This window comes from Diabrotica undecimpunctata, chromosome 3 (assembly GCF_040954645.1).
Source record: "Diabrotica undecimpunctata isolate CICGRU chromosome 3, icDiaUnde3, whole genome shotgun sequence".
Lineage (NCBI taxonomy): Eukaryota > Metazoa > Arthropoda > Insecta > Coleoptera > Chrysomelidae > Diabrotica > Diabrotica undecimpunctata.
Window position 1 is genome coordinate 151,461,355 of NC_092805.1, and position 13,095 is coordinate 151,474,449.

The 13,095-nt window shown below is 32.2% G+C and overlaps 2 protein-coding genes across 3 annotated transcripts in view; one reads left to right on the plus strand and one right to left on the minus strand.

Annotated features, from left to right (window-relative positions):
- The window catches only part of LOC140437570 (general transcription factor 3C polypeptide 1), a 77,138-nt gene extending 74,200 nt beyond the window's left edge, over positions 1-2,938 (plus strand). Inside the window, exons 24-25 of one of the 2 annotated variants that reach the window (XR_011950389.1) lie at positions 492-1,023; positions 1,060-2,938. Coding sequence is in view for 1 of the 2 variants with exons in the window: in XM_072527173.1 (XP_072383274.1) it covers positions 492-586 (95 nt within the window). In the remaining variant the exon portion in view is untranslated. Of the gene's footprint in view, positions 1-491 lie in introns of both variants that reach the window. The other variant, XM_072527173.1, reaches the window with a different exon arrangement.
- On the minus strand, positions 590-13,007 carry Mcm6 (minichromosome maintenance 6). Its single transcript, XM_072527174.1, has 8 exons — positions 12,814-13,007; positions 12,354-12,762; positions 12,108-12,299; positions 11,509-11,938; positions 9,589-10,390; positions 4,783-5,012; positions 4,556-4,692; positions 590-2,942 (listed from the first exon to the last, which is right to left on the minus strand). The coding sequence occupies exons 1-8, from the start codon at positions 12,903-12,905 to the stop codon at positions 2,835-2,837; spliced, it is 2,400 nt and encodes a 799-aa protein (XP_072383275.1). The 5' UTR covers positions 12,906-13,007; the 3' UTR covers positions 590-2,834.
- Between the last annotated feature and the right edge of the window lie 88 nt (positions 13,008-13,095).

Sequence of the window (13,095 nt, forward strand, 5' to 3'; positions counted from 1 at the left end):
TCTGTGAACTTTTGTTAAATTTGATTTAAAGATTGTTTATAATCTTCCAAATGCTGCCATTGCTAAGGAACATCTATTTAAATCCTTTAAATTAAGCTTTGACAGTTGGACTATATCCTTAGTTATATCTACAGATTCATTTGTTAGATATTTAGTTTCTTCTAGATTTATTTTTAGTCCTTTCTTTTGATTTTGTATTGTCCAATAATAGCATTTCCTGCAATTCTTCTCTGTCTTTTGCTGTTTTCCATCTAAAGTTCGAAACGTATCTTCTAGGGTTAAAGTAAAAAAGCTTGGGTGAGATCCTTGCCTAACCCTTCTCTGTACTTTTATCTTTTCTATTACTTGCGATATTGCATTGTCGTATATATACTTAATGACTTTTGTATATAGTAGCCTATGAAAGTCCTATTGTTCTATCAGTATGATGGCTTGATATTATTTAATGGGTCACAGCATTTTAGTATTATTTTATATAAAAAATGTTTTAGGGCCTGCTACATTTCTAGATAACATAGAAGACTTGATAATTCAGCCCAACAATGTTTCTATGACACGTCTCGGGTCGTTTTACAATGAAGAATGAACACAGATGTAAATAGTATTTATTTTAATTGTTTTGTACAGTATTTTTTATAATAAAAAATAAAACCTAACATTAAATGAGATTGTCATTTTTAATACTAAGTGGTACAAGAGTTTCCCAATTGTTTAAATAAAACATAAAAAGTGAGATTATTTTTAAAGTATATAATTTCTCAACAGCTTACAAGCTTAATTCATTCGGACAGATTTGTAAACAATAATAAACAGGGGAAGGTAAGTTATTAAAAAACATGGCTCTCGTTGGTGACAACATGCCTCTTAGAGATTTAACTGGACTATCTTGAAAATATAGTGAAGGGAGCATTATCGGAGGATTGGATTTCGCTATTATTGCAATAATTTTTTATTTAATCTAATCTAAGGTTGTCTATCCAAATATCCACAATTACAATAAAGTGTGTGCTTTAAAATAAAGTTGTTTGCATAGAGCGATAGCGTAGTTTCCATAGAAAGGTCTGTAAAATCCAAATACTAAAATCAAATATCACAATACTACCATGCCGAAAGGTTCAATGCGCTCGCAATTATATCCATAAGTCAAGATTTGTCTGATGCAACAAATACAGTATGGGCTGCTACTGAGATTAAAAAAATATGACATGTACACAAAACAAAGTGCACTTGACAGTTCACTGTTTTAGAAGTTACGTAACAACACTTGATAAAAACAGAGTTGTCAGAAACAGCTTCAGAATGAATTAGTATTATATGAAAGTGAAACAAATCAAATAATGAATTGTAAATCAAGATAATAATATGATGTAAACATTGTTAAAATGTTTATACATTGAAATATTGAAAACTCGTTAATACAAACATTCAAATACCCTTTAAGAATAATATGGTTATGGCTGGTGTAGCAACTTATACTACATAAGAAATGAACCCACCCTTCATCATCAATGAAAACTTCAGTTTATTAAAATACACCTTCAACGAGTTACAAATTGAGAGCAAACCAGCACATACATGGAAATTAAATGAAATGTCATTTTCTGTCAAACTTTCAAGTCAAAAGTTGTTGGTAAACGGGGTAAGTCATATTCAAGAACCAAAGTTCTCCGGGCAAGGTTAAGAATACTGTATCGATTTGTGTAAATGCTAATAGTGACAAGCGGCTCAATTAATTAATTGTAAGTCTTCAGGATAATGGAAAAAATAACCATCTTAAAGCTCCCATTACATACCAGCCATCTTTTACAGTTCCTCAATTTTTCAATTTTCACCTTTATGAAATACACATAGTTGGCACGATTTGTTAGTAAAACAGAAAAGGCAGTATCTCGGTCAAAAGTGACAAAAAATTATTTGCAGAATTTGTAGAAGTAAAATATATTCCTTAGATCAGAATATTATTAAGAATGATTTCAATAAGTGTGTCACTGTGACTTTTAATAAAGAAGTTTTTAAAAAGTGTCCATATGCGTTGAATAGGCAGGATTCTATAAATGTAATAACTAATCGCATCCTGACCAGGAAGTTCTTGTGAAAAAGAAACTGCGATGTCTGAAGAAAAAACTGAAAAGATATTCTTCGCATCATTATTTCTTCCAACAGGTAGGCAATGTGGCTCCTACTGCGAAAATAGTTAATTCAAGTAAGATTTCTAAAACAGTAAAACAACCAACAATTAGGATGTCACTTTACGAACAAAGTTTGTTCAAATAACCTGACGATGAAGCAGTTGACAAAACAAGCAAACTGATAGTTGGAGGGTATTTATATAAGAATTATTCCTCCTCCATCTGTGCCTCACAGAAAATCATGGATTGCATTTGATATTCAACTTTAGTGGATTTAATGTTAATAGACCAACATTCTATCCTAATTCAATACAAACCTGTAGATAGTTGGTAATGGCTACGTGTAGCAGAGGATTTAGCACTTGTTTAATGACAACAAATCGCCATAGCATTCTAAAAAATATAAGCTGTGAAAAATGAATAAAACATAAAAATCTTGTTTTTCGGGAAAACAGGTTGAAGGAATGTAAAAAATATCTGTATAACAGATATTTTGTGGAATTTGCCAATCTAAACAGAAAAATAAATATTTAATATTGAGTCTGCAATAAAAACTTAACCTGCCAATAACTAACATCAAAGGAATGCTTTTTAATGCATGATTTTTAACACGACTCAGTATGTACCCCTTGTACTTGCAATATAAAATATTCTAACGAACTGTAGCAAATATAAAAGATTTTTAAAACTTAACGTTAAAATTAACTACTGATCGATAACGTAATTTGGATGGACTACCAACATGGGATCTTCTTCTTCTTGTTGATCTGATCCTTTGAGTCCAATGCGATTTAGAGGAATGATAATTTGATCCTAAAATATAAGTGGAATATGTATTAATATGAAATTAATATTATGTTACTAGTCAAATAATAATCATACTATATTTTGCAGTTAGTTTTAGTCCAAAAACAATATGCTAATTTAATATTGTTCTAAAGCTAATTTCTTGTGGCAATTTGTTGTTTTTATTGGGATATTACAATTTTAGTTTGAAATATGTTTATTTTGATGTTCGATTTCCACTTCGGAAATTGTTCTTTTGTTTCGGAATAGATAGTTAAGTTTTATATTCCGTACAATGTCTTTGTCTGAAATATTAGATAATGTGACCAGTTAACACAATTGAGGAGATTGCTGTAAGAAGGATGCAGTATATTTAAACCGTTTTGGGTGGAAACATATATTTCCGTTATAAAACTTTAATTTTTCTGGGTAGTTTTGGGGCTATATGTTTCTTCAAGCCATAATAGCACTTATTGGCAAGCACTATTCTTCTTTTAATTTCTTCGATGACATTGTTGTCTTTGGTCAGCAGCAAGCCCAGGTAGACGAAGGTGTCCACACCTTCCAGTTTCAGATCATCAATTAATAGTCTAGGTATCTGGTTGCCTGATCTAGTACTATACATATACTTGATTTTCTGTGCGTTTATTTTTAATCCCATTCTAAGTGCAGACGCCCTTAAGCAATAATGTCGTATGTCATCTGCATATCCAACCACTTGTACAGATTTATTAAAGATGGTGTCATTCGTATTAATATGGCACTCTCGAATTACTTTTTCTAGTGCAAGGTTAAATAAGAGACACGACAGTCCATCTCCCTGTCTCAATCCATTTTTACAATGGAAGGGTCTGGAAAAGTCGTTTTGGATTCTGACTACACTCTCTACGCCTGTGAGTGTAAGTTCCGTTAGTTGAACAAGATGAAGCGGTATTTGGAATTCCACCATAGCCTGTAGAAGTTTTTGTCTGTTGACTAAGTCATATGTGGCTTTGAAATCCACGAACTCAAGCGTTTTCTCAAGAATCTGCCTGACTGTGAAGATTTGATCTGTTGTTGATTTATTGGGTCGGAAACCGCACTGGTAGTTCCCAACTATTTGTTCAGCATAGGGGATCAATCTTCTGTACAATATGTTGGACAATACTTTATATGCCACGTTAAGTAGGGTGATGCCCCTATAATTATCACACACCATCATATCTCCCTTTTTGTGAAGAGGGTAAATTACACCTAATTTTCAGTCCGCGGGCGTTTCCTTCCGTTGCCAGATTTTGGTTACTAATTTATGCATGTGTTTAAAAAGGGTGTCACCACCATTCTTAAAGAGTTCGGCAGGAAGATTGTCCAAACCGGGAGCTTATTATGTCTTTTGGGTTAAAATAAAAACTTTTATTAAAAAACAGTTTTTTTCAATTTCCCAACAATTACCCAAATATGGAGCTGCATCCTTCTTACAGCAAACTCCTCAATTATCTTTCCGATATCTATGTGCTGGAATGTCAGCAAATTTTTAGGTTTATGTACCGTGTATGATATCTGATAAAGTACATCCATGTTATATTTTGTCAATAACACCAGAAATATATTACTTATCTAAAAACTGAATTAAATCTGGAACTGAATTAACAAAAACTTACAATATACATTAGACGATCCAAAACTTTCTCGAACATATCTTTCTTTTCTATAAGTTCTTCTTCGTTATCAATCTGATCTGCTACTTGGTTTAAATACCACTCAACTACATCACTTCTATGAATGCCTTCTTTGCCCTCTGTAAAAATTAGTATATTCAAAAATTATGTAAATATGTCACATACACAATTGGGTATAGAAATAACATACTAAATCAAAATCAACTTACCTGCTTCCATTCTACTTTCTTCCCTTCTCATGTGAATGACGATCATATTACTGATAGTTTTGTATTCTTCAAAGCTTAAAACCATCTTCTTTTTAGTTACCGTTGGTGTAGGTTCAGGAGTGTCTGTAACCATTGATTCGCCATTTTCAGCTTCTGGTATGGCATCATCTTTTTCATCTCCAAGTTGAATGTCTGGCTGTTCAACTCTTATGATAGATTTGTTTAACAATCTGGAATATTTGATAAAAAAAACCAATCAAGATTAATATATCTACCAATCAATATATGTATATATGTTATGGCGAGCACGCCACTGTGTGTGTGTGTGTTTTATCTCAATATTCAGACTACTTAGAAGATGATAAACATCCACGCTGAGTATCTCGAAGTGTTTACGATATTATCAAGAACTATGAGAGGTTTTTAGGATATAGTTTGTAATTCTTAATTTCAGTATAGTCTTATACCCTAAACTGTTAACATCTAAATAAATTTGTGCATTTCATTCAGAGTTACGTTATTTAATTCTCCAACGAACACATATCATTTTATAGAGAATAAAAGTAGCGCAGTCAGTAGAATTTCCAATTAGAAAAAGTAAAGCCTTTTTTTAATCGATTTTTATCGTTAATTGGAAAATTGGAGAATTAGTGACTTAGTATTTGAGTTCCGAGTGTAAGGCCACGAGGAAGGAAAACTGAATGAACCCGTAAGCAACTTCGAAGAATTCCAAGTGTAAGGCCACTTGTTGTGTAAAGCCACAAAGTAATTCGGAAATTCTGGGGAGGCGCAACTAGCAACTTCGTGAAACTTCTCAACCAGCTTTAGTGAAAAGCCACTTGACCCTGGAAACGGTGAAGCATTTCCACAGAAGAAGCAACATCTCGGCTACCATTCCGACTACATACAGTTTAGAATTTCGACCAGTTCCAGTGTAAACCCAACGTTCTTCACCCGTTCTCTACCCGTTCCAGTGTAAATCCACTTGATCTGAGACGCTGCAACGTTTTCGACCAGTTCCGGTGTAAAGCCACGTTCTCACGGAAATACTTGAGGTTAGTCGAATTATATTAATTTTTTATTTGTTTTCATTTTTTTATTTACTCTGTTTCGCAATTTTCAAACTTTTAAGCTATCATATCTAGTATTTGCATTTTTTTTTAATTGTTTAATTTATTTTTGATAATACAATGGCAACTAACGACGTAACAGCAACTACGCCAATAATTTCCGCTACCACTTCTAATAATTATATTAATTGTGACAAAGCTATCAAGCTTATAAATGTTTTTGATGGGTCCTCTTCAAAATTACATTATTTTATAGATTCTGTTGATTTCATTTTTGCAAAATTTGACCCAGAGGAATTGCAAATTTTTCCTTTTATTGTAAAAAGCAGGTTAGAGGGAAAAGCTCTTGATTTCATTGGCTTGAAAGAATTTTCGACATGGCAAGAGATAAAAAATGCTCTCCTTTCTCAGTTTGGTGAAAATTTGGATTTGCAGTGTCTAAATTTTGAGTTATGTCATTTTAAATAACGTTCTAATGAAAAACCTACAAATTTCGTTGATAGAATTGAAAAACAATTAATAAGAATCAATAGAGTTATCAAATACGATTCAAATTTGAACAATGTTGAGAAAAAATGTTTAAATAATTTTCACAGTAAGACTGCAATTCTGACCGCTATTACGGGCATAAAAGAACCTTTGTGTCAAATGCTTCGCTCTTTAAATCCTAGTTCGTTACTTCAAATTAATCAAATTTTAAATGATTATGAAAACCAACAATATTTCAAACAAACAAATGACAATTTTTCTAAATTAATTATAAATAATGACAATGAAATTTTTTCAAGTACTGCAGGTACGCAAAAAACATTTTCTGATCCCGGTTCAACAAATCAATCGATAAATCCACCAATTAAATTAACCATTCCAAAGTGCACTGTTTGTAATAAATATGGACATAAAGCAGAAAAATGTTATCGTAAACCACAATCTCACAATGTTGTTCATAATACCTATTGCGACAACGATAGTTCAGAAAAAGAAATAGAAATCGAAGTTGATCAGGATTTCTTTAGAGCAAGTGCCGCTGACAACGTTACAGTTTACCAAGTAGCAAATAAACCGCTTCTTTACGCGCATATTAAAAATTTGAATATAAAATTATTAATTGATTCAGGGGCAGCTATATCAATATTGAAACCAGGTAAAATTTTAGACTCTTATCACTTTAATCATGAAAATTTTGAAATATTTGGTATTAATAACGAACCAATTCAAATTACAAAGAGCGTAAACTTTAAGTTATTTTCGGGTGTTCAAAAATTCTATATAGTTGACATAAATTCTCCTTTTGATGGAATACTTGGTTATGATTTTTTAGAAAAGAATAAATGTGTTATTGACTTTGGTTTAAATACTTTATTTGCTAATCGCGAGGAAATCCCATTGTTTCAATCTGATCAGGAACATAATATACTTAGTGTAAATAATATACACGAACATCAAGTCCGAAGTAATAATGTTATTGACGTAACTGAAAAAATCGATACTATTGTAAGTAAACAAAAATTAGAAGCTCTGCCAAGAATTCGATTAAACCATGTCCATCAAAAACAAAATGAATATACCGAATTTGAGAATATTAAAACTAACTTAAATTTAAATAATTTCTCCTACTCTAATGAGCAAATCTTAGACGTTAACAATAAGAATATTTTATATCTATACGATGAGAATGACAGAAATGTATATCATTTCGAAAATTTCATTTTAATAATGTAAAACCATTTTATGATGCGATTAACGAACACATATCATTTTATAGAGAATAAAAGTGGCGCAGTCAGTACGAAACGAAGTTGAAGTGTAACACGACAAGTAGTAGATATGAGCTTTAATTATCCATATTATAAAGGCATTTTAATCAATAATGACTGCAATATATAATTCGATTACCTTGTGGTACACTTCATCTACGGCTTTCTCATAACAACAAAAGTAGAATAAGTTATTGCCGGTTGGTTTTTTTGTTCCATGTGGACCTACCTGCCCTGTACGGAGTATGAGAGGCTCTTCACTACAAGTCAAAACTTCGAAGCTGCAAAAGAAGCCCTTCTTGGACACCCCAGCTTCGGTCTTCAGGAGGGAGGTGTTATGGCGAGCACGCCACTGTGTGTGTGTGTGTTTTATCTCAATATTCAGACTACTTAGAAGATGATAAACATCCACGCTGAGTATCTCGAAGTGTTTACGATATTATCAAGAACTATGAGAGGTTTTTAGGATATAGTTTGTAATTCTTAATTTCAGTATAGTCTTATACCCTAAACTGTTAACATCTAAATAAATTTGTGCATTTCATTCAGAGTTACGTTATTTAATTCTCCAACGAACACATATCATTTTATAGAGAATAAAAGTTATATATCTATATATGTGATTAATTGTAGTAAATGGACGCAGATTCTATAAAAAGTTATATGTTCATCTAACTGTGTTTTTATTAAAAGTTATTAAGTATTTCAACAAATGAATAGTAGAATAGTCAACACGTTTCTGAAAACTTTTTTTCAAAAATTTGTCTTTTTTGATCATAAATTAGGATTTTTGTTATTGATGTCCGATAATCAAAAAAGCTTTCTGGGGCCAAATATAGCGGCTATTCTGGAGCGGCAAAATAAGACCTAATTAAAACGGCTAGTGATTCCATAGACATATGATATTAATTGTGGCCGTTCATTTCCACTGATTAATATGGTTAGGCCTTGAAGGAAAAAGTCTTTATTTGACTGTGAGTGTAAAGATGAGGCTCGAAAAATCCATCTGATCAATTTAAAATTATGTTTTAGTTTATCTTTTTGGACACTGCCTTATCGAAATTGGAAAGAGGGTTTGAACAAATAAAGCAGCACAGATAAATCAATTGAGTCTAGTGAAATGTAAAGCTCTTAAAAATATTTTATATGATTCAGCGAAAAATGAAAAAGATATTGTAGATCAAGATTTTATGAAGAAATTGACAATTTTGTACCCTATATTTCATGCCCTATATGTATGTTATCAAATACCTATTCGCCAATAACCTCATCTATCTATTTCTTATCATTACCTGTCACAATAGCTAGTGGGGGAAGAAACTTTTTGAAATTCAAAATATTAAAAAATTATCTACAATCCACAATGGGACAAAAAAGGCTTTCAGATTTATCCATCATTAGTATTAAAAAGAATATTTCAAAAAAATATAGATATGTCTGACATTGTTAAAACATTCACCTTAAACAAAGACTAGAAAAGAAAAGTTAAGTGTAAAACTTATTAGTAGATAGATAACATCCTGTCCTGTATTTATATTTATATATTTATTCCTTTAATATAGAGAACATTACAAAAGAGTTGTAAAATTATATTAAATAAACTCTGTATGCTTCTTACAATTTTGTTTTTTCTTAACATAAAATTATTTTAACTGTTTTATTTACAAATGCTTTCTGGGAAGGTTGGATTTAAGGAGGGTGGCCAAATTACTCTTGTACCCGGATGGCAGATACGATAGTAAGGGCCCTGATAGTGTAGATATTCAAGGAACAATATCAGTGAGTGACAGAAAGTTAGTACCGCTGCTACAGCGCCTTTGATATTGTATATGACAAACAATATATTTGATTTTTTATGAGTATATATTATACAGACATAGCTTTAAAAGTATAAAGATCGTTTTAACTGTTAAGATATCTTTTGAATGTAGTAAACAATGCTTATTACAAGTTCATGCTAAAATATTCAGTATACTGACCTGTATGCCTCACGAACATGTTTTGTTTGAACTTCATCTGAAATATCCATTCTTGCCATAGCTTCAGAAAGTCGAATCATACTTTCTAATTGCCTTACAGTGATACGCCATGTGGATTTACCAGTACTTGAACTATCTCTTAGTCTTAAACGATTATAATAATGAACTAGCAAATCTCCAGCTTCTTTGTTGATAATGGGTTTAAATTTCCTAGCAAAACTTATGTACTGCAAAACTTCTTGTTTAGTGTATACTCTTTCAACAGTTTCTTCTATATTACAATGTAAATCAACAATCTTTCTAGCAATAGCATAATCTATAACTTCATTGCATTCATCGACAAGAATAAAGAACAAGTCAAACCTAGACATAATAGGAGCTGACAGATTTATGTTTTGTTGTAATGATTTTGCACGATCATAACGTCCTCCGACCGGATTAGCTGCCGCCAATATTGAAGTTCTTGCATTAAGTGTTGCTCTAACACCTGCCTTGGCAATAGAAATCGTTTGCTGTTCCATAGCTTCGTGAATAGCAACCTGATCTCTTAGATCCATTTTGTCAAATTCGTCTATACAACAAACTCCATTATCTGCCAACATAAGGGCTCCAGCTTCTATAACAAAATCTGAGGATTCTTCATCTTTTACTACAGCTGCTGTTAAACCTGCCGCAGTGGAAGCTTTGCCTGAGGTGTATACTGCTCTAGGAGAGAATTCAGAGACTTGTTTCAGGAACTGACTCTTTGCTGTACTTGGATCACCCACTATGCAACAGTTAATATCTCCTCTTAAAGAAGTACCTTGAAAAGAAGAATTTAATAGATTTGAAACATTTCATACAAAAATTAAATTATGCTACATATAAACAATATTATGTAAATACCTCTGTAGGTATAGTTGGCATTTTTACTTCTGTTCAGGTCAAAATTTCGTAATCGTAGTTGGGAACAGATCAAAATTGTAATAAAATCCACCAATTTTTATCTATGTTATGTTGCTATGTATAACAAAAAGTACATTTTAATGAGAAACTTCTATACTGGCATTGCATTACTTTTTCTCTTAAGTAAAATGCTGAAGCAGTGTCATGGAAGTAGCACCACAAAACAAAATAGCAGTTCATGGTTTGCAGTGGCAATACAATAAACAGTTGGAAAAGTCCATTTGTATGTAGAACGTAGACTGTACACCCAGGAAGTAGGGATATGGGAAGTGGGATGTCTTTTTGATGGAAGATGGAGGAAACTGGCCTTAAAACAAAAACATCAGAGTTTTCTAAGGCAGATTTTGGTCTCTTATAAAGTCATTTTATTAGCAGAAGTTAGTGAAGTTAATACACACAGTGGATTGAAAGCAGGATAGCTGTGACAATGGGGAGTTGGAGTTGGACTCTGTATATATAAATTTCCTAAGGCTCTTTCAATTTCATGTAAGCTGAAAAATCCACAGAAAAAGTAATATTCAATCAAGTGGGTTTTCAGTTCATATTCTTATAACAGCAAAAGGCATTTTTCTATTTTGATCCCAATACCATGCTTTCAAATTAAGTCAACATCTTCCTCATGCAACATGAACTGCCCAAGTTTAATGCTGATTCCCTATTGATATGCACACATAGATTAAACAAGCTTCACTTAACTTTGTTCTTCTTTCAATGTCATATTTTAACTGTTTTGGGGCAATATATACCCAGAAAATATAGCAGTGAAGATCTTACATCCACAATTTCCAATCATTCTATGCAGAAATTCAAAAAATTTTAAAAACTAAAAAGGTGAAACAAAATATATTTAGAGAAACTTCAATAGTAGTTTGGGCAAAAAATCATATCAGTTTTTTGTAATCAGCAATATTGCCAAAAGCCAGGCACTTCAATATCAGATACCTAGAATTAACTAGTGAATCACATTAGTATTACCTTCTATAGTAGTTTTTGATACACCTCCAAACAACATCAACAAAATCCCTTTCTTGACTTCCTCATTGCCGTGTATACTTGGAAATAGACTGTTAATCATATTGACATACAAGTTTTTGTCATGAGACATTTCATACATATGAGCCCATTCTCCTTCTGTCATCTGTTGCTTCATTATTTCTGGAGTAATTTCTCCCAGTGGCATGTCAATTCCTCCAAATTTGGGAATAGTTGGTTGAACACTACAAGCTAAAAATGCCATGCGATAATGTAGATCACGGACTCCAAGTGCCTTGAGTCCCCTAACACCCTCAGATTCCTCAGGCCTTCTATTTTTGGCACCTGCTTGAGTTTGTCCTCCAGGGAGAGCAAAAGCTCCAACATCAGGTACTACAATTAGGGTTCCAGTGAAGTCATATCGATCACCAGCCTTTAAAATAAAATTTTATTTAATGCAGTTATTTCTTTTACTTATTACTACCATGTTATCGTATTACTAATATTAGAATATTATCTCTAATAAGAGAATTTTAAGTTAACTAAAGTTTTTGTTATTATTCCTAATTAATTATGTACCTAATTCAACTTAAGTATATTACCTGAACTGTTTCTACGTTTTCCGCACGAAGGATAACTTCTACACTTCTTGGTACACAACCTCTTGGTAACTCAGCTTGTGTTTCCTGAATCCTAACTTTCTGAAAATCTACAAATCTAGACTTATCAACATTCAACAAAAACTTTCTACGGTTGCTGCATACAGGATTTCTACAAATTGTTGGATTTGTAAACTGCAATAAAATTGAAATAAATATATATGTTATTCACCGTTTTATGTATCTCACCTTAAATTGTTGTTCCACGTTTTTAATTACAGTCTGGCATTCCAGACAGCTAAAAGTTCCAGAAATTAATTCAGGGTGGACAGGATGTGTTCTAATAACCTGACCAGATATCCTTACTAAAGTTCCTATTTTATCAGTTTTAAGTTCTCTAACTTTATGTCTTGTGGGTACATCCATAAGACTAATATAACATTCCTTTTCATGCTTGAGACCAGCTCTATCTTTGACAAAATTGGACACTGCTTGACAAAGATATGGGTAGATTCTGAAATATTCTTCAATGATGGTAGTGGCAAGATTTTGGTTATATTTTTCTATATCTTCGAAGCTGATTTCAATAGTACTCCGTTCTTCGCTTTGAAGTTCTACTGCAGGCTCAAGATATTTCAATTCGCCTTCCTCTTTGTACCTAAAACAATACCATTAATAGATATACTTTTATTTTAAGTAGAAGACTTACTCCTCTAAAAAGTCTTGAAACAATTTTTGGCATCGAATTCCAATTTCATCACGATGCTGTCTTTGGCCAATATTAATATCAGCAACATCCATTATGATCAAATTTTATATTAACAATATCTAAAATAAGGTATGTAGAAACAAACTGAAGTATTATTTTTGGCGGGAACAAGGCTTTCACTCTGAAACAAAATTAATGTCAACCGTCACTTCTTCTTTTTTATACGTGTGTATGTGTAAAAAATTGATTGATCATGTTAAAAATAAGTTCCTTAAAAATCGC

Bases quoted from the DNA above. Each gene is read 5' to 3' on its own strand.
- Mcm6 (XM_072527174.1), bottom strand. From the start codon at position 12,905: ATGGATGTTGCTGATATTAATATTGGCCAAAGACAGCATCGTGATGAA. The intron at 12,763-12,813 runs GTAAGTCTTCTA...GTATTGTTTTAG, and splicing joins TTTCAAGACTTTTTAGAGGA to GTACAAAGAGGAAGGCGAAT. The intron at 10,391-11,508 runs GTAATACTAATG...CTTCTTTTCAAG, and splicing joins ATCAAAAACTACTATAGAAG to GTACTTCTTTAAGAGGAGAT.